General features: G+C 50.6%; 2 protein-coding genes across 8 annotated transcripts; both read left to right on the plus strand.

Annotated features, from left to right (window-relative positions):
- Positions 1–1,397: 1,397 nt before the first annotated feature.
- pth1b (parathyroid hormone 1b) lies at positions 1,398–3,998 on the plus strand. Its single transcript, XM_062525415.1, has 4 exons — positions 1,398–1,494; positions 1,743–1,839; positions 2,020–2,101; positions 2,325–3,998. Exons 1-4 carry the CDS (start codon positions 1,398–1,400, stop codon positions 2,427–2,429), a joined length of 381 nt encoding a protein of 126 aa, XP_062381399.1. The 3' UTR covers positions 2,430–3,998.
- A 195-nt stretch (positions 3,999–4,193) lies between these two features.
- btbd10b (BTB (POZ) domain containing 10b) lies at positions 4,194–19,157 on the plus strand. Of its 7 annotated transcripts, XM_062524712.1 has the most exons (10): positions 4,206–4,312; positions 5,324–5,447; positions 9,421–9,622; positions 10,114–10,387; positions 12,245–12,347; positions 13,907–14,027; positions 15,356–15,553; positions 15,692–15,802; positions 17,386–17,656; positions 17,691–17,754. In XM_062524712.1, the coding sequence occupies exons 3-10, from the start codon at positions 9,454–9,456 to the stop codon at positions 17,752–17,754; spliced, it is 1,311 nt and encodes a 436-aa protein (XP_062380696.1). In that variant the 5' UTR covers positions 4,206–4,312; positions 5,324–5,447; positions 9,421–9,453. The 7 variants fall into 7 exon arrangements, with proteins under 7 accessions (XP_062380690.1, XP_062380696.1, XP_062380689.1 ...); XM_062524706.1 differs by having other exon boundaries at positions 4,194–4,312; positions 5,327–5,447; positions 17,386–19,157; XM_062524705.1 differs by having other exon boundaries at positions 17,386–19,157.
- The last annotated feature ends 652 nt before the right edge of the window (positions 19,158–19,809 follow it).

The following is a 19,809-nucleotide window of genomic DNA, read 5'->3' on the forward strand; positions in this document are numbered from 1 at the left end:
TGGTTCCTCACGTTCTCTAGGTAGAGTGGCCTGCGATCTGATGGTTCCTCACGTTCTCTGGGTAGAGTGGCCTGTTATCGACCAGTTCCTCATGAGTCGAGAGAGACGGTTCCTCATGTTCTCTGAGTAGAGTGAGATGGTTCCTCATGTTCTCTGAGTCGAGAGAGACGGTTCCTCATGTTCTCTGAGTAGAGTGAGACGGTTCCTCATGTTCTGAGTAGAATGGCCTACGATCTGATGGATGCTCCGGTCAGCACTTGTCCTGTGAAATTGAGACACATTTCCAGTTAAACAGGCCCGTGTGTGTGTGTGTGTGTGTGTGTGTGTGTGTGTGTGTGTGTGTGTGTGTGTGTGTGTGTGTGTGTCTGAGTGCGTAAGAACAGAGTGGATTACGGGACGGTCTCTGCAGGTCCTCTCATGACAAACCTCCACACGTCACCATGTTAGACAGCATCTCCTGACGTCAGCCCAGTGCGTGTGTGTGCGTGCGTGTGTGTGTGTGTGTGTGTGTGTATACACGTCACCACGTTAGACAGCATCTCCTGACGTCAGCCCAGTGTGTGTGTGTGTGTGCCCAGCCAAGAGAGAGGGTGGTGTTGGCGAGCCACCCGTGGTTCCCTGGGAAACCACCCCTGAGCCAAAGCTGTAATTGTGAGGCGGCCGCCCCCGGTTCTCCGAGTCTCTGGGATGTACAGTAGAACCGTGTGTGTTTGAGCTGGAGCAGCGCACGGTCAGCAGGAAAGCTGAATGGAATGACGCGCAGAACCGGCTCCACAACAGCATCATAGCTCAAGGCCTCCACTGCAGCTCCTACTTATCATTCACTCATGAACACGTGTGTGTGTGTGTGTGTGTGTGTGTGCAGCTCGTACTTATGATTCACTCATGAACACACGTGTGTGTGTGTGTGTGTTTGTGTGCAGCTCGTACTTATGATTCACTCATGAACACACGTGTGTGTGTGTGTGTGTGTGTGTGTGTGTGTGTGTGTGTGTGTGTGTGTGCGTGTTCACCCATGAACACAGGCCTCTGATGTGTTGCTCTTACCCTCGAGGAGACAGAGGCCTGCTGAGCTTGCTGCTGCTGGCTGCAGAGGCCTTTGTGTGTGTGTGTGTGTGTGTGTGTGTGTGTGTGTGCGTGTGTGTGTCTGGCACAAGTTCAACAGCAGGGTGATCAGTGGTGGTGTTGGACGAGGTGTTGAAAGTTGAATAACAGCAGCCTGCTGGGAAGGGGTGGGAGGTTGAGTTTGGGGGAGGGGGGGTTGAGTTTGGGGAGGGGGGGGTTGAGTTTGGGGAGGGAGGGGGGGGGGGGGGGGGTGAGGTGTCGTCATGCACATGCCTGTGTCCCTGCGAGCCCGAGGCTGACATCACCATCAATAACCAGGCCTGGTCATCAATATGCCGGCGCGCCGCCCGTATAAAACTGCCCACCGCCCCGTGGGGCTGGACTGGGCTCTGGACCTGACACCTACTGGACCTACTGGAGCACACAGAGGTGAGCAGCGACCACCTACTTACTGCAGGACACACACACACACACACACACACACACACACACACACACCAGCTCTCAGTGACCTCCAAAAGGAGCCGCTATAACAACCTTCTCATTAGGAATAAACACTTATTAGGAATAAATATTTCACACACACACACACACACACACACACACACACACACACACAGCATTTGGAGTGCATGTGGACCTGAGGAGTGTGTTGTGCCGGTGTGTGTGTGCTGCAGGTTTGCTGATGGCGACTGGAGTAGCGGGGCGCGTGGCTGTGGTTATGAGCCTGTGCTGTTTGTGCTGGTCGCTGCGCGTCCAAGGACACCCTCTGAGGTATGGGCTCCAGCGCCGTGATTAACGGCCTTTCATTAGGACCATAAACTAGTACACTACCTACTACTTCTACCGCCACACCTGCTGCCACTCACACCACACACTATAGGACAGCGCTTACGACCAATACAACACATTACATTGTGTGTGTGTGTGTGTGTGTGTGTGTGTGTGTGACAGAAAGAGGTCGATCAGCGAGGTGCAGCTGATGCATAACGTGCGGGAACACAAGCAGGTGGCGGAGCGGCAGGACTGGCTGCAGGTGAAGCTCAAGAACATCCTGTCGTCGTCACACACACACACACACACACACACACACACACACACACACACACACACACACACACACACACACACACACACACACAGACAAACACACACACACACACACACACACACACACACACACACACACACACACACATACACACACACACACACACACACAATGTGTTAATATTCTATATTGTCATATAATAATGCAGGTGAAGCTCAAGAACATCCTGTCGCCGTCGCCCAACGACTCTCAGAAGGGACAACGCGGCAAACACCGGACGCTCTCCTCCCTCCAGCACGACCGCCTCACATAGGACTCTCCGCCGGTGTGTGTGTGTGTGTGTGAGAGAGTGTGTGAGAGAGGACACCACGGCTGGACGAGCACATGATTTCAGAGGCTGCAAAACAGAACTGTCCACTCAGTAGGTGAAACAAGGAGGACTTTATAAACAGTTTTTTTTTTTAAACTGACCATTATTTATTATTATTTTATTATTTGTGATTATTTATTTTGTATTTGTATGTGTTTACTGTAATACTGTGTGTAATATGGAATAGCTACTGTGAGGGAGTAGATTGGACATTGATGACTAGTTGAATGTTAGCTGAATGAGTTATTCAGAGACTACACTGCAAATGATTTGATCTTATCAAGATACAAAAAAACCCTCAGATTAGTGTTAGATAATTCATCTTGTTTTAAGAGAGAATTTCTTATTTTAAGTGTTCAACTTTACACTATAATCTTATTTCTAGATTCAATCATCTTAATTCAAGAAATCTTGTCCAGTGAAATTATCTTGCTGCATGGACAGCTAATTTCACTTGTTTTGAGTACCTTTTACCTCAGATATAGTGTTCTTATCTTGTTTTTAGACACCCCTCTTTTGCAGTGTACCTGCTATGAAGCTCTGTCTGGTTCAGTGAGCTTTGCGTGACCAAACTCTCTTGTCCTCTTATTGTAGATTCATGTTTTGTAAGTCCTTTTCATGTCAATGTCACATTTTTGATGACTGATAAAGTCATTTTTTTCTACTTGTGATTGCTGAGGATTTGCATCAGAGCCCAGCCCTCTCTCTCTCTCTCTCTCTCTCTCTCTCTCTCTCTCTCTCTCTCTTCAGTGAAGTAAAGAGGCTCTAGATACAATAGAAATCTACCCTTAGAAATAGAAACTTCTGATCTGCAAGGTAGAACAGAAACAGAAACATGTTTACTGTAGACAATACATAATAGAAATAGAACCTTCTGATCTGTTTAAAGGTAGAATAGAAACAGAAACATGTTTCCTGTAGTAGACAATACACAATAGAAACAGAACCTTCTGATGGGTTTACTGTGGCAGAGTAGAAATAGAACCTTCTGATGGGTTTACTGTGGTAGAAATAGAAACTTCTGATGTGTTTACTGTTTACTGCTGATGTTCCCTTGATCCACTCTGAAACACGTGACACTATGTGACACTATGACTTTGCCATTTGTGAATGCCAGTTCTGGGGAAAACAAGCTCACCCTGTCCTTAAAGATCCCCACTGCTCAACCACACACACATGTGTGGAGAAGTATTGCTTTTGTTTGACATGCAGAATCTCTTGTTTAATGTAGCTTGTAGGCCTAGATGAGTTTATGCCCTACACTCAACTTAGATGTACTGTACTCTACTGTAGCCTAGTGGGGTGCTTGCTTGTGATCATGGCCAGAGCGTTAACATCAGAGATAGCAATATGGTAGAGCAGCAATATGGCACCTTCATCATTGTCACGGTTGTCATCTTCCTCTTTGTCATTGTCATCATCATGATCATCACTGTCATCCACAATCACCGCTTCTTGCAACAAAGACCCAATGAGTAAAAGAGCCAGAGCAAACCATAGGAGCAAACCTTCAAAGGCAAATGAAAAACAATAAAGCAACAGTAAAAGCAAAAATAGGCTACTCGCGTCTTCAGTTATTCACAGTTTTGGTTTTGGCATAGGCTAGCCTACTCACCAAATCCATGGGAGTGTGAAAACAGCTGTTTACTTGGTTAGGAAGTTCTGTGGGATCACTCTTATCGCGAGAGCTGTCATTTTAGTTTGTTACTTCCTGTTAACAGTGGGATCACTGTTGCGTCGCCTTTTCGTGGAAAATGCAGAGAAGGTGAATCGCTTTCTGGCATCGACATATTCTACGAAATACGTTTACAACCGTTACTTAAAAGGTAAGGCTTGACTCACATAACTAGCTCGATATTTCGTCTCAGACAGCGTTGTATATCTTGGTGGATTTTACGTTAGCAAAGCTATTGTTAACTAACACTAGCTTACGATAACAACATCTGTCAGGTTTAGCGTTAGCTTCTAGCTAACTCTGTATTTTGTCGAGGAACAATCTACATGGATTCGATGTGTCTGTTAAAACGACGAGCTGGTTATCTAAAACGACATAGCAGCTACATGTATGACTATAACAGTATAGTTTCGCGAATGTACTCAGCAGTTTAGTGTTTTGCTGTGTAAGGACGTTAACTGTTAGCCACATCCAGCTTAGTCAGTTAGCCACCGACACTAGCTTTAGCTAAATCGTTAACGTTAGCAAACGGCTCCGAGAATTTGAACAATGAAGACAACAGAAACCCAGCGTTAGCTGCTAATGGTGATGTTAGCTGTTTGTTTTTAGCAGCAGGGCTTGATGGACTGGTATGTCAGGCAACTATTAGTGTCATGTTAACGTTACAACCACTTTACGTCACCTCGCTTGGAATGAAGTTATTTATCTGATGCGTTAGTGTTTTAAAATAACGAAGTTATTACAAAACATTAGGGATCCGTGTGACATTAGCTAGTAACGCCATACAGCTAACAGTAGCGAACTTTAATTCCCAGATAATAGCCTATCGATTAATTTAATCAATGAAAAGCTTTGCAGATTTTGTGCAGGAGATGTGAACTGTTGTAGGTTGACATCTGGGTTTTAAACACTGTCGAACCCACATGTAAGTTCAGTCCCCAACAGTAACTCTTGTGGGTTGTGTGATCCCAGTAGTTTGTTTTGGACTTGGACTGATTCCTACATCCACGTAAGGTAACACTAGCCGGTAAATAATGTCTAATGTAACAGTTAATTATAAGCTCGATTTATTGACACATGTTCGGGGGTGTTAGCTGTGTTTACGCCTGTGGCTCCGAGGGGCGTCTGAAAGCATCTCCGCTGCGTTCCTTTCCTGTGACAGCAGATCATGAAGGCAGTGGACCGCCGCCACGATTTATGTGTGCGCGTGTGATGGCAGTAGGCTCGCAGTCATATGAGAGTGATTCCAGCGGCACCAGGAACGGGGAACTTCAAACACACTCGAGGTGAGTGACGGCTGACATTAGTCTTCCCTGGGGGAGGGGGGAGGGATTTAGGCCTACGACCTCGTGGACTTTGCTGTGGTCACCGGGAGGGGATCCGCCAAGGGTCATCTCCCTGCCAGCTTGGCCACCCGCCCAGAGCTGATGCCGTCATGCGGAGCAGAGCAATCTTTGGGTGCCAGCAACACTCAGTGGTGGATCACTAGCTGTGTAATAGTGTCAGTGGTGGATCACTAGCTGTGTAATAGTGTCAGTGGTGGATCACTATAATAGTGTCAGTGGTGATCACTAGCTGTTTAATAGTGTCAGTGGTGATCACTATCTGTTTAATAGTGTCAGTGGTGGATCACTATAATAGTGTCAGTGGTGATCACTAGCTGTTTAATAGTGTCAGTGGTGATCACTATCTGTTTAATAGTGTCAGTGGTGGATGGATCACTATAATAGTGTCAGTGGTGGATGGATCACTATAATAGTGTCAGTGGTGGATGGATCACTATAATAGTGTCAGTGGTGGATCACTACCTGTGTAATAGTGTCAGTGGTGGACTACGGCCTGGTGTGCAGCATCAGTGGTGGACTACAGCGTTGATGGCTGTCTGGTGTGGTCTGGTGCAGGCTGCAGTCTCAGCGTGACCCCCACGTTCAGAGTGTGTTCAGAGTGTGTTCAGAGTGTGTTCAGAGTGTGTTCAGAGTGTGTGTGTGTGTGTGTGTGTGTGTGTGTGTGTGTGTGTGTGTGTGTGTGTGTGTGTGTGTGTGTGTGTGTGCGTCCTTGCCCAAGTAGAGCTGTGCTCCCTGTGCAGATGTGAGTATGAGGAAGTGAGCAGTGCAGCTCCACCCAACACACAGCGCCCAGGTCACCCAACAGCCTCAGCACACATTGGACACACACACACACACACACACACAGAAACACAGAAGAATACAAGACACACACACACACAGAACAATACAAGACACACACACACTGAACAAACAAGACACACACACACGTACACACACACACACACACACTCACGTTTCTGACTCTGTCTCAGCCATGTTGCTGGAATTTCCTGTTTTGATTTCCTCTTTCCCCCTGGGGAGTGTGTGCGAGTGAGTCAGAGAGAGAGAGGGATGCTCACCCAGTTCCCACCAGGCTTAACCCCTTCCTAACGAAAGCTGTTTATATTTTGCAATAATGCTGTATTGGTATCACGACTAGTCAGGGTGTTAATGTATCCATGGTGACCAGCCTGGGTGTTGATGTATCCATGGTGACCAGTCAGGGTGCTAGTGTATCCATGGTGACCAGTCAGGGTGTTGATGTATCCATGGTGACCAGTCTGGGTGTTAGTGTATCCATGGTGACCAGTCAGGGTGTTGGTGTATCCATGGTTACCAGTCAGGGTGTTAATGTATCCATGGTGACCAGTCTGGGTGTTGATGTATCCATAGTGACCAGTCAGGGTGCTAGTGTATCCATGGTGACCAGTCAGGGTGTTGATGTATCCATGGTGACCAGTCTGGGTGTTAGTGTATCCATGGTGACCAGTCAGGGTGTTGGTGTATCCATGGTGACCAGTCAGTCTCTGGCTAAGTGCAGTAGGAGGAAGTGCATCAATGAGTGCAGTGGTCAGTAGGTAGGGAGTGCGGCTGGGAATTAGCGCCTCCTAGTGGTCCCTGGCAAGGCTGCCGTGGTCGTGGACACCTCAGCAGGCACAAGCAGGAGGGAAGTCAGTGTTTCCCACAGAATTTAATTCAATTTGTGGTGGTAGTGTGTTTGTGCGCACATTTTAAACACATTTGCGCAACGTACTTATGATGCTATCTGGATTTAATTGCGATTTAGCCAGTCGTCAACAACAGTCAACAACAACAATCCTTGCTGGATTTTTTAAAAATGTATTCTTTAAATGTGCATGCATGTTTGTTGAGGGACAGAGAGGCTGCACAAAGGTGTGCATAGCTCTACAATGAAAGGAGTTCATCTTGTTTAAATAGTACAACATAAAATCATTGTGTGGTGGTCAGTGTTGATATTGTGGTGGGCCGCCACAAATAAGTCAATGTATGGGAAACACTGGAAGTGGAGGCGCGTATCTGAAGCGCTCCGTTAGCAATGAATCAAATCCATCTGACAAGACAAAGGTACCGTACGCCCCACTGTGTGTCTGGTGTAGCTATACGCCCCACTGTGTGTCTGGTGTAGCTATACGCCCCACTGTGTGTCTGGTGTAGCTATACGCCCCACTGTGTGTCTGGTGTAGCTATACGCCCCACTGTGTGTCTGGTGTAGCTATACGCCCCACTGTGTGTCTGGTGTAGCTATACGCCCCACTGTGTGTCTGGTGTAGCTACTCTGTTGATGATGATGCTGATTATCAACTGCAGCTGCATACGTGTGGGGACCAGAGCTCTTGAGTGGTGCTGCTGTAGCATGTGGCGTCTGGTGTAGCTACTGCACCTCCATAGACTATAGTGATTATCAGCTGCTGTAGCATGTGGCGTCTGGTGTAGCTACTGCACCTCCATAGACTATAGTGATTATCAGCTGCTGTAGCATGTGGCGTCTGGTGTAGCTACTAGTGATGCGCGGGTGGGCTTTTTTTAAAACCCGCCCCAACCCGACTTTTCAGGAGATCCAAACCGCCCCGCCCAATCCGCAAAAATATGTTCGAATTGTGACCCAAATCCGACCCGACCCGCGGAAAGGAAAAAACGCATTTAACGTCTTTCCTAGCCTAATTAGCCCACATGAGGACAACAGCGGGTTACAATGATCGGTCATTTTGACAATCTGCGCTCCTCCACACCATTCATAATCTGCAGCCTAGACATAGCTAGTGTTAAATCTCATCTTCATAACAAGTTTCCATTCATATTTCCCCTTGCAACTTCATAGGCTAGCCTACTTTTGCGTTTAACACTGCCAAGCATTTAACAAGCACAGCTGTTTATTCGTGTAGCCTATGACAGAAGCGAGGTGTTCTCGCATTGTGCACAACCTTCGATATCCCAGATCATTAGGCTCCATGTCCATAAAGTAGCGAATGCGCGATTGACTTTTTCAGTCAGTCACGCATGGCGCAATTGGGTGCTGAATTTAGGAGAAATTATGTTTTGCGCTCGACCACACCTCCTGTATTGCAGGCGCATCGCCACCTAATATGTCGGAAGTTAACAAGTGAGAAATGTGCATTTTTACTTTTTTGACCCGACCCACCCGCAATATTTAGAAAAAACTATTAGGCCTACCCAAATCCGCCCGACCCGCGGGTAAACCCGCGGATATCCGCGGTTAATGGGCTGAACCGCGCATCACTAGTAGCTACTGTACCTCCATAGACTATAGTGATTATCAGCTGCTGTAGCATGTGGCGTCTGGTGTAGCTACTGTACCTCCATAGACTATAGTGATTATCAGCTGCTGTAGCATGTGGCGTCTGGTGTAGCTACTGCACCTCCATAGACTATAGTGATTATCAACTGCTGCAGCATACGCGTGGGGACCAGAGCCCCGCTGCTCTACAGGAGATACTAGAAGGCTCTACGCAACAGGAGCCAGCGGATCCTTCAGTAGTCCCTCACATGCACACACACTCTGCTGTGATGGCAGTTCAGCTCACATGCACACACACTCTGCTGTGATGGCAGTTCACTAGCCGTTATATCCATTTCATCTGACACATTACAGAGCGAGAGAGAGAGAGGAGGGGGTGTGTGTATGTGTGTGACCAGAGGCAGGTTGGATTAAAATGCCTGGAATTCCAGCTCCACCAGAGTTTGGGCTGAGGGTTTAGACTCCAGTCCCCACACACACACACACACACACACACACACACACACACACACACACACACACACACACACACACACACACACACCACTTACACTTTAGCACGCAGACCCCCAAACTTTTGTGCGTGTGTGTGTTTGTTCCTGACCTCCTCTTCTCTCTCTCTCTGTGTGTGTGTGTGTGTGTGTGTGTGCGCAGTGGTCCTGAGGCGTGGTGTGTACCTAACGGAAGATGAGTCTGTATGGAGGAGGAGGAGCTTGTGGAGGGGGAGGTGCCTATGATCGATCACGTGACCGCCGTCGCTCTAGCGACCGCTCCCGAGACTCCTCCCACGAGCGTGGAGAGGGACAACTCACACCCTGCATCCGCAACATCACGTCCCCCACAAGACAGCACAACGGTGAGAACACACACACACACACACACACACACACACACACACACCCTGCATCCGCAACATCACGTCCCCCACAAGACAGCACAACGGTGAGAACACACACACACACACACACACACACACACACACACACACACACACACACACACACACACACACACACACACCCTGCATCCGCAACATCACGTCCCCCACAAGACAGCACAACGGTGAGAACACACACACACACACACACACACACACACACACACACCCTGCATCCGCAACATCACGTCCCCCACAAGACAGCACAACGGTGAGAACACACACACACACACACACCCTGCATCCGCATCACATCTCATGTTGTGGCCATCAGATCTATCCTTCCATAATCGCATCACTTAGTTCTCATGGAGTTGATCTACACCTCTCAACACTGTGTGTGTCCCTACATCTTTAATCTCACGCCTGTGTGTGTGTGTGTGTGTGTGTGTGTGTGTGTGTGTGTGTAGAGCGCGAGGGCGGCTCTCGTCCAGGCAGCCCGCGGCCCCAGCGCGTGTCCCCCACCAGCAGGAGTGTGTGTGTGGAGGGCCGGAGTGTGTGTGTGGAGGGCCCCCCCAAGGCGCTGGGCGTGGGGGGGGAGATGGTGTTTGTGTACGAGAGCCCCAAAGACGGCAGCACGGCACGCCAGAGGACCGCCGAGAGGGTCACACTCATCGTGGACAACACACGCTTCGTAGTGGACCCCTGCATATTCACCGCCCAGCCCAACACCATGCTGGGGAGGTGAGCTAGCACACACACACACACACACACACACACACTCATCGTGGACAACACGCGCTTCGTAGTGGACCCCTGCATATTCACCGCCCAGCCCAACACCATGCTGGGGAGGTGAGATACACACACACACACACACACACACACACACACACACACACACACACACACACACTCATCGTGGACAACACACGCTTCGTAGTGGACCCCTGCATATTCACCGCCCAGCCCAACACCATGCTGGGGAGGTGAGCCATCACACACACACACACACACACACACACACACACACACAGACACACACACACACACACACACACGCTCATCGTGGACAACACGCGCTTCGTAGTGGACCCCTGCATATTCACCGCCCAGCCCAACACCATGCTGGGGAGGTGAGCTACAACACACACACACACACACACACACACACACACACACACACACACACACACACACACACACACACACACACACACACACACACACGCTCATCGTGGACAACACACGCTTCGTAGTGGACCCCTGCATATTCACCGCCCAGCCCAACACCATGCTGGGGAGGTGAGCTAGCACACACACAACACAGGAGGCACCAGAGCACAGTGGACTGGACATGTCCCTAAAGGGCCACCGTAGCCAGAGCACAGTGGACTGCACATGTCCCTAAAGGGCCACCGTAGCCACAGCACCAGAGCACAGTGGACTGCACATGTCCCTAAAGGGCCACCGTAGCCAGAGCACAGTGGACTGGACATGTCCCTAAAGGGCCACCGTAGCCACAGCACAGTGGACTGCACATGTCCCTAAAGGGCCACCGTAGCCACAGCACCAGAGCACAGTGGACTGGACATGTCCCTAAAGGGCCACCGTAGCCACAACACCAGAGCACAGTGGACTGCACATGTCCCTAAAGGGCCACCGTAGCCACAGCACCAGAGCACAGTGGACTGCACATGTCCCTAAAGGGCCACCGTAGCCACAGCACCAGAGCACAGTGGACTGCACATGTCCCTAAAGGGCCACCGTAGCCAGAGCACAGTGGACTGGACATGTCCCTAAAGGGCCACCGTAGCCAGAGCACAGTGGACTGCACATGTCCCTAAAGGGCCACCGTAGCCACAGCACCAGAGCACAGTGGACTGCACATGTCCCTAAAGGGCCACCGTAGCCACAGCACCAGAGCACAGTGGACTGCACATGTCCCTAAAGGGCCACCGTAGCCACAACACCAGAGCACAGTGGACTGCACATGTCCCTAAAGGGCCACCGTAGCCACAGCACCAGAGCACAGTGGACTGCACATGTCCCTAAAGGGCCACCGTAGCCACAGCACCAGAGCACAGTGGACTGCACATGTCCCTAAAGGGCCACCGTAGCCAGAGCACAGTGGACTGGACATGTCCCTAAAGGGCCACCGTAGCCAGAGCACAGTGGACTGCACATGTCCCTAAAGGGCCACCGTAGCCACAGCACCAGAGCACAGTGGACTGCACATGTCCCTAAAGGGCCACCGTAGCCACAGCACCAGAGCACAGTGGACTGCACATGTCCCTAAAGGGCCACCGTAGCCACAGCACCAGAGCACAGTGGACTGCACATGTCCCTAAAGGGCCACCGTAGCCACAGCACCAGAGCACAGTGGACTGCACATGTCCCTAAAGGGCCACCGTAGCCACAGCACCAGAGCAGAGGGCAATGGGGCCATGGACCCTGATACACACACACACACACACACACCTCCATGTTCATCTTCCAACACTATTCTGGGGAGCTGATACTCATAGACGGTGTTGTTCCTAAAGTCTGTTTGTGTGTAAAGCTGTTTGTTTGTTTGTTTGTTTGTTTGTGTGTGTGCAGGATGTTTGGCTCTGGCCGAGAGCACAACTTCACGCGGCCCAATGAGAAGGGAGAGTTCGAGGTAGCCGAAGGCATCAGCTCCACCGTCTTCAGAGCCATCCTGGTGAGTGTGTGTGTGTGTGTGTGTGTGTGTGTGTGTGTGTGTGTGTGTGTGTGTGTGTGTGTGTGTGTGTGTGTGTGTGTGTGTGTGTGTGTGTGTGTGTGTGTGTGTGTGTGTGTGTGTGTGTGTGTGTGTGCGTGTTGTCCAGATAGTAGGTTTAGTGGCTTAAGTGGGTATGTTGGTCCAGAGGACACATTTCCTCTGCATTTGCTCTGGGTGTGTGGAGTTAGCCTTGTGCTAAAGTGAGGCCCGCTCTGGGTGTGTGGAGTTAGCCTTGTGCTAAAGTGAGGCCCGCTCTGGGTGTGTGGAGTTAGCCTTGTGCTAAAGTGAGGCCCGCTCTGGGTGTGTGGAGTTAGCCTTGTGCTAAAGTGAGGCCCGCTCTGGGTGTGTGGAGTTAGCCTTGTGCTAAAGTGAGGCCCGCTCTGGGTGTGTGGAGTTAGCCTTGTGCTAAAGTGAGGCCCGCCCTGGGTGTGTGGAGTTAGCCTTGTGCTAAAGTGAGGCCCGCCCTGGGTGTGTGGAGTTAGCCTTGTGCTAAAGTGAGGCCCGCCCTGGGTGTGTGGAGTTAGCCTTGTGCTAAAGTGAGGCCCGCTCTGGGTGTGTGGAGTTAGCCTTGTGCTAAAGTGAGGGGGGGGGGGCGTTAAGAGGATCATGAAGAGGTTAGGGGGCGTTTGTCCAAGAAAGGTTGAGAAACACTATGACCAGATCCACGCAGGCTAATTAGTGTGTAGGCTCTAGCCTAATGTTCTAGACCTCTGTGCAGTGACAGGAGAATGTGCTGGTCTGGCCTGGTCTGGTCTGGACTGGTCTGGACTGGTCTGCCCTGGTCTGGTCTGGACTGGTCTGGTCTGGTCTGGTCTGGTCTGGACTGGTCTGGTCATCCCCCCGTACCCTGATCCAGATGCTGGAGAGGCAACACAGTTTAGCGTGCAGTAAAATAGAGGTGGCATGACCCCAGCTGTGGCACAACTGGCTGGGGTTAGGGCACCTGCGCCGTGCGCCGGTGTCCCGGGTTCGGTTCCCGCCCCGTGGTCCTCTCCGGATCCCACCCTTGCTCTCTCCCCCATTCACTTCCTGTCTCTCTCCACTGTCCGGTCATTAAAGGCATAACAAGCCCAAAAAAAAGTCGCTCCCAAGCCTCAAGGATCACCTGCTGCTCCGCCTCGGACTTCACTCCTGGTTTGGACTCCCAGTAGATGACAGCCCAGAGTTCAGAGTTCATCTCTCCTCTATGTCTATGTCTTCATCAGTTTCCCGTGAGCGCGCACAACTCTAGGTGGACCAGTGTGGGGGTGATTGGACCTATTGGGAACCGGTGTTTTGGAACCGACAGATTGGGATTAGTCACCGGGGGCTCAGACAAGCTAGAGTTCAGAGTTCAGAGTTCAGAGTTCATCTCTCCTCTCTTAAGGCCCCCCAGGGCTCGTGTGTGTGTGTTGTCCTGGACTACTGCAAGTCTGATGTGATCCATGCATGTGTGTTCTGTGTGTATTAAGCCTCTCGTGTGTGTGTGTGTGTGTGTGTGTGTGTGTGTGTGTGTGTGTGTGTGTGTGTGTGTTGTGTAGGACTACTACAGGTCCGGTGTGATCCGCTGTCCTGATGGAATCTCCATCCCTGAGCTCAGAGAAGCCTGCGACTACCTCTGCATCTCCTTCGACTACAGCACCATCAAGTGCAGAGACCTCAGTGAGTACACACACACACACACACACACACACACACACACACTACCTCTGCATCTCCTTCGACTACAGCACCATCAAGTGCAGAGACCTCAGTGAGTACACACACACACACACACACACACACACACACACACACACACACACACACACACACACACACACTCTGCTACTGAGAGAGGAAGCCCTGTACTGAGTAGGGGCCAGCCACTTAGCTGCCATCTCACTCACACACACACTCACTCAGGGGCCAGGCATTTAGCTGCCATCTCCCACACACACACACACACACACACACACACTCTCAAGGGGGCCAGGCACTTAGCTGCCAATTCACACACACACACTCACACACACACACACACACACACACACACACACACACACACTCTCAGGGGCCAGGCAGTTAGCTGCCATGTCTCCAGAGCCGGGTGCCAAATGGCCATGCTCGCCTGGGACAGCAGGTCCCTGTGGGCTGAGAGCTTCCACTGTTCGCTGGGCAGCAGTGCCATCAGTACATCACTCACACACACACACACACACACACACACACACGGCTCTGTAGAGCTCAGTGAGTAGCAGCAAATACACACACAGATACGAGCACACACACCTCGATCTCTCTACCTGTATCTTAGCCTAATTACCATCGACTTTCAAAGGCTCTGCGAGACTTTAGTCTGACCAACAGCCTGTGCCAACACGGTTTCTCCAAGCGCTGGTTGACCCGCCTCCTTTAAGTGCCTCGATTTGCTACTGGTCGTTGTCAGAAAGCGGTTTGCCGACTTCAAACCAATAACAACACTCTTTCCTCTGCCTTGAACACGCCTCTACCCAGAGCCGTTGGAGCTGCTCAAAGTTGATTGGTTCTCGACCAAAGGGGGCAGTTCCGCAGATTTCGGGAACTCTGAAATCCTTCCCGATTAGCAGTTGACCAGACCAGCGACACCAAAAGCCTGAAGGCGTTACGTCACTGGGAGGGCGTGCCAGGCTACCTGGATCTGACTGTGATGGTGTATCAGACCTCTAGACTTCCTTCTGACATCCGTGTGTGTGTGTGTGTCTGTGTCTGTGTGTGTGTGTGTGTCTGTGTGTGTGTGTGTCTGTGTCTGTGTCTGTGTGTGTGTGTGTGTGTGTGTGTGTCTGTGTCTGTGTCTGTGTCTGTGTGTCTGTGTCTGTGTGTCTGTGTGTCTGTGTGTCTGTGTGTCTGTGTGTCTGTGTGTCTGTGTGTCTGTGTGTCTGTGTGTCTGTGTGTCTGTGTGTGTGTCTGTATCTGTGTCTGTGTCTGTGTGTGTGTGTCTGTGTCTGTGTGTGTGTGTGTGTATGTGTCAGGTGCGCTGATGCACGAGCTGTCCAATGACGGCGCGCGGCGTCAGTTCGAGGCGTACCTGGAGGAGATGGTGCTGCCGCTGATGGTGGCCAGTGCCCAGAGCGGAGAGAGGGAGTGCCACATCGTAGTGCTCACCGACGACGACGTGGTGGACTGGGACGAGGAGTACCCGCCTCAGATGGGAGAGGAGTACTCACAGAGTGAGTTATACACACACACACACACACACACACACACACACACACACACACACACACTACACACTACACACGCACACTACACACACACACACACAAACACCTCTCTGCTCCCCTAACAGTGTGTGTGTTCCTCTGCAGTTATTTACAGTACAAAACTCTATCGCTTCTTCAAATACATCGAGAACCGAGACGTGGCCAAGTCCGTTCTGAAGGAGCGAGGCCTCAAGAAGATCCGACTAGGCATAGAAGGTGAGACCATGAGTTCTCAAGCTCCTACACACACACACACACACACACACACACACACACACACACACACACACACAGTGCAGAAACGGCCACACATATCTGGCCTCATGTAAAGACCTCTCTGTCTGCAGGTGTGTATGAAGTTAACTAAGTGTGTGTGTGTGTGTACATGTCAGGTAGAGCCCTGCGCGGGACTCTTTTCTTCATCCCAATCCCGCCTGCTTCATCAGAAATTCTGATCATTACCACCCGCGCCCGCGGAGTGTGTTTGTTAGTCCCGCCTGCACCCGCAATGTATATGTTTAGTCCTGCCCGCTCCCGTGAAATCCTGATAATATATGCCCTCACTGTAATAGACATGCATTGATTTGATATCTTCTCTCGTCCCGCAAGAGAGACTAAATAGATAATATGCTTGAGTAGAAAACAGCTGTGTTTGAATGACCATCACTATCACATCAAACACACACACACACAAGGCTAGAGCTTTGTTTAATCATTAGGCTACATTTATAAACAACTCAGTTTGCACCATTACACACACATAGCCAGAGAATAAGCTGCATTCAGTTAAAAAATGATTAAATAGGCTAAAAATAAAATCTTTGCAACTTATGCAGCCACTTAGGCGTGTTGCACACCCCCCAGTGCGTTGTGTACTAAATGACGGACGCCACAACCGGATGGAATGGTCTTGCTTTATTGCTCTGTCTGAGATATGGGGAAATAAATGAAAATAATCAGGCATGGAGCGAGCCCGGCGCATCACAGCTCCTCTGCCTCAGGACAGTCGCAACAGAGCGCGTACAACAAACAATTCAACCCTCACTGTGTCTCAATGGGAGGCTAGGCTAGGCTAGGCTAGGCTTTCCACTCCAATTCTGCTCTCCATTTTATTGGCATGCTAAATCTCGGTCCCGCAGAGTTTTTTTTGCCGCCCGCTCCCACCCCAGTCAAATTCATAGCGCCTGTTCCCGCGAGATTTGCGTTGGGTCCCGCTAACGTCAGGTTACCCCACGTGTAAGTAGAAGATGAAGAGAGTGTGTATTACGTTAACTAAGCGTGTCTGTGTGTGTGTGTGTGTGTGCACATCAGGCTACCCCACGTATAAGGAGAAGGTGAAGAGAGGGTACGACGTTAACTAAGCGTGTGTGTGTGTGTGTGCACATGCACATCAGGCTACCCCACGTATAAGGAGCAGGTGAAGAGAGTGTGTACGAAGTTAACTAAGCGTGTGTGTGTGTGTGTATGTGTGCACATATCAGGTTACCCCACGTATAAGGAGAAGGTGAAGAGAGTGTATTACGTTAACTAAGCGTGTGTGTGTGTGTGTATGTGTGCACATATCAGGTTACCCCACGTATAAGGAGAAGGTGAAGAGTGTGTATTACGTTAACTAAGCGTGTCTGTGTGTGTGTGTGTGTGTGCACATCAGGCTACCCCACGTATAAGGAGAAGGTGAAGAAGCGCCCCGGGGGTCGTCCGGAGGTCATCTATAACTACGTGCAGCGCCCCTTTATCCGCATGTCGTTAACTAAGCGTGTGTGTGTGTGTGTGTGTGTGTGTGTGTGTGTGCACATCAGGCTACCCCACGTATAAGGAGAAGGTGAAGAAGCGTCCCGGGGGTCGTCCGGAGGTCATCTATAACTACGTGCAGCGCCCCTTTATCCGCATGTCGTGGGAGAAGGAGGAGGGCAAGAGCCGGCACGTGGACTTCCAGTGTGTGAAGAGCAAGAGCATCACCAACCTGGCGGCGGCCGCCGCAGACATCCCGCAGGACCAGCTGGTGGCGCTGGTGCTGCACCCCGGGCCGCAGGTGGACGAGCTGGACATCCTGCCCCCCCCCCGGGCCCCCCCCCGCCCCGCTGGGCCCCCCCGCCCCCCCGCAGCACTACGCCAGCAGCAGCAGCAGCTACGAGCCCGACCCCGACGCCCCCTCGCCCGCCGTCTGACCTCACAGCAGCGCAGCGCAGCGGCACGGCACGGCACGGCGCCATGGCAACGCCCGCCCCACCTGTCTGGGGCTCTCCGACCCCTCCCTCAAACCCCGCCCCCTGGCATGCTGCTGTGTGTGTGTGTGTGTGTGTGTGTGTGTGTGTGTGTGTGAGAGAGCATGTGTTTGTGGCACATGAGCCGTGTGTGAGTGGGCATGCGTGTGTGTGTGATTGTGAGTGAGTTTGCATGTATGAGCTTGTGTGAGTGTATGTGAGTGAATTGTGTGTATGCATATGTGGCAGACAAGTGTGTGTGGATGTGAATGAAAGAATGAATGTGTGTGTGTGGCTAAAAGTGTGTTTGTGTATGTGTCTGTTAGTGTGTGTGTGTGTGTGTGTGTGTGTGTATGTGAGTGATTGATCGTATGTATGTGAATGTTAGGGTGTGTGTGTGAGTGATTGAGCGTATGTATGTGAATGTTAGGGTGTGTGTGTGTGATTGAGTGTATGTACATCCGTATGTGGCATGTTAGGGGGTGTGTGTGTGTGTGTGATTGAGTGTATGTACATCCGTATGTGGCATGTTAGGGTGTGTGTGTGTGTGTGTGTGTGTGTGTGTGTGTGTGTGTGTGTGAGAGATTGAGTGTGTGTACGTCCGTATGTGGCATGTTAGGGTGTGTGTGTGTGTGTGTGTGTGTGTGTGTGTGTGTGTGTGTGTGTGTGTGTGAGATTGAGTGTGTGTACGTCCGTATGTGGCATGTTAAGGTGTGTGTGTGTGTGTGTGTGATTGTGTGTGATTGAGTGTACTGTATGCACGTCCGTATATGGCATGTTAGGGTGTGTGTGTGTGTGTGTGTGTGTGATTGAGTGTATGTGTGTGTGTGTGTGTGTGTGTGTGTGTGATTGTGTGATTGAGTGTGTGTGTGTGATTGAGTGTATGTACAGTGCGTCCGTATGTGGCATGTGAGTGTGTGTGTGTGTGTGTGTGTGTGTGTGTGTGTGTGTGTGTGTGATTGAGTGTACTGTATGTACAGTACGTCCGTATGTGGCATGCTGCAGACGAGCACCTGACACCCGGCTCCCAGCATGCACCGGGCCGGGGACTCGGAGTCGTGACCTTTGCCCTTGGGTGCCTTCTGCACTTTCCTCCTCCTCCTCAGCTTCACACACACACACACACACACACACACACTCACACACACCCTGAGGACGCTGACGAGAAGCCTTACACCCCCTGCCGTTACCATGGCGCTGGCGGGGCAGGGCAGGGCTCCTCCCCTTTATTTATTTCCTGTTTGTGTGTTTGTTTTTTACATGACCAAAGGAAATGTATTTTTTGTTAGTGGTTTGAGCTGCAGGGTCTGACTAACTTGTTTTTATAACTCTGGGTTATGGCATCTAGTACCTCACTGGGGGGGTGGTGGTGGTTTGGGGGGGGGGGGGGGGTTGTGTTCTTTTATTCTCATGGTTTTTTGTTTAGTTTAGTTTAGTTTAGTTTTTATTTTTCACCTGCGATGAGTGGCGGGTGCAGGAGTGAGTGGGAGTGCTGTGGTGTTGGTGTGGCCCAGGGAGCTGTGTGTGGCCTCGCCCTGCTCACAGACAGCAGGACTCTAGAGAAATAAACACATGAAACACTGCAGCCTCTGTCTCCTGCTCACACACACACACACACACACACACACACACACACACACACACACACACACACACACACACACACTAAGGTAGAACAAACAGGATGAATTATGTTATGACTAGTGAACTTCTGTGAGGCTGACACTACATTGTGATATTTGGTCTGTAGATTTGCTGAAAAGAGGATGGAGAATTAGCCTAATTAGCCAGAGCCAAGATGTAGGGTCTGGGAACTCACCGTAGCAGGGCTCAATTGGAGGGGGGGGGGATAAACGGTTGTCTTTCAAACTCCCTCTCTATGCAATAGGATAGCGCTAAACAAATCATCTTCTTGTTTTCAAGTAGCAGGACACTTAACGGTTGCAACTTCTGGTCGCAGGTCAGTCGTTATTATGTTAAGCCCGCCTACCTCTATACACAATGTGATCGGCTCGGCCC

This window comes from Sardina pilchardus, chromosome 21 (assembly GCF_963854185.1).
Source record: "Sardina pilchardus chromosome 21, fSarPil1.1, whole genome shotgun sequence".
In the NCBI taxonomy this organism is placed as follows: Eukaryota; Metazoa; Chordata; class Actinopteri; order Clupeiformes; family Clupeidae; genus Sardina; species Sardina pilchardus.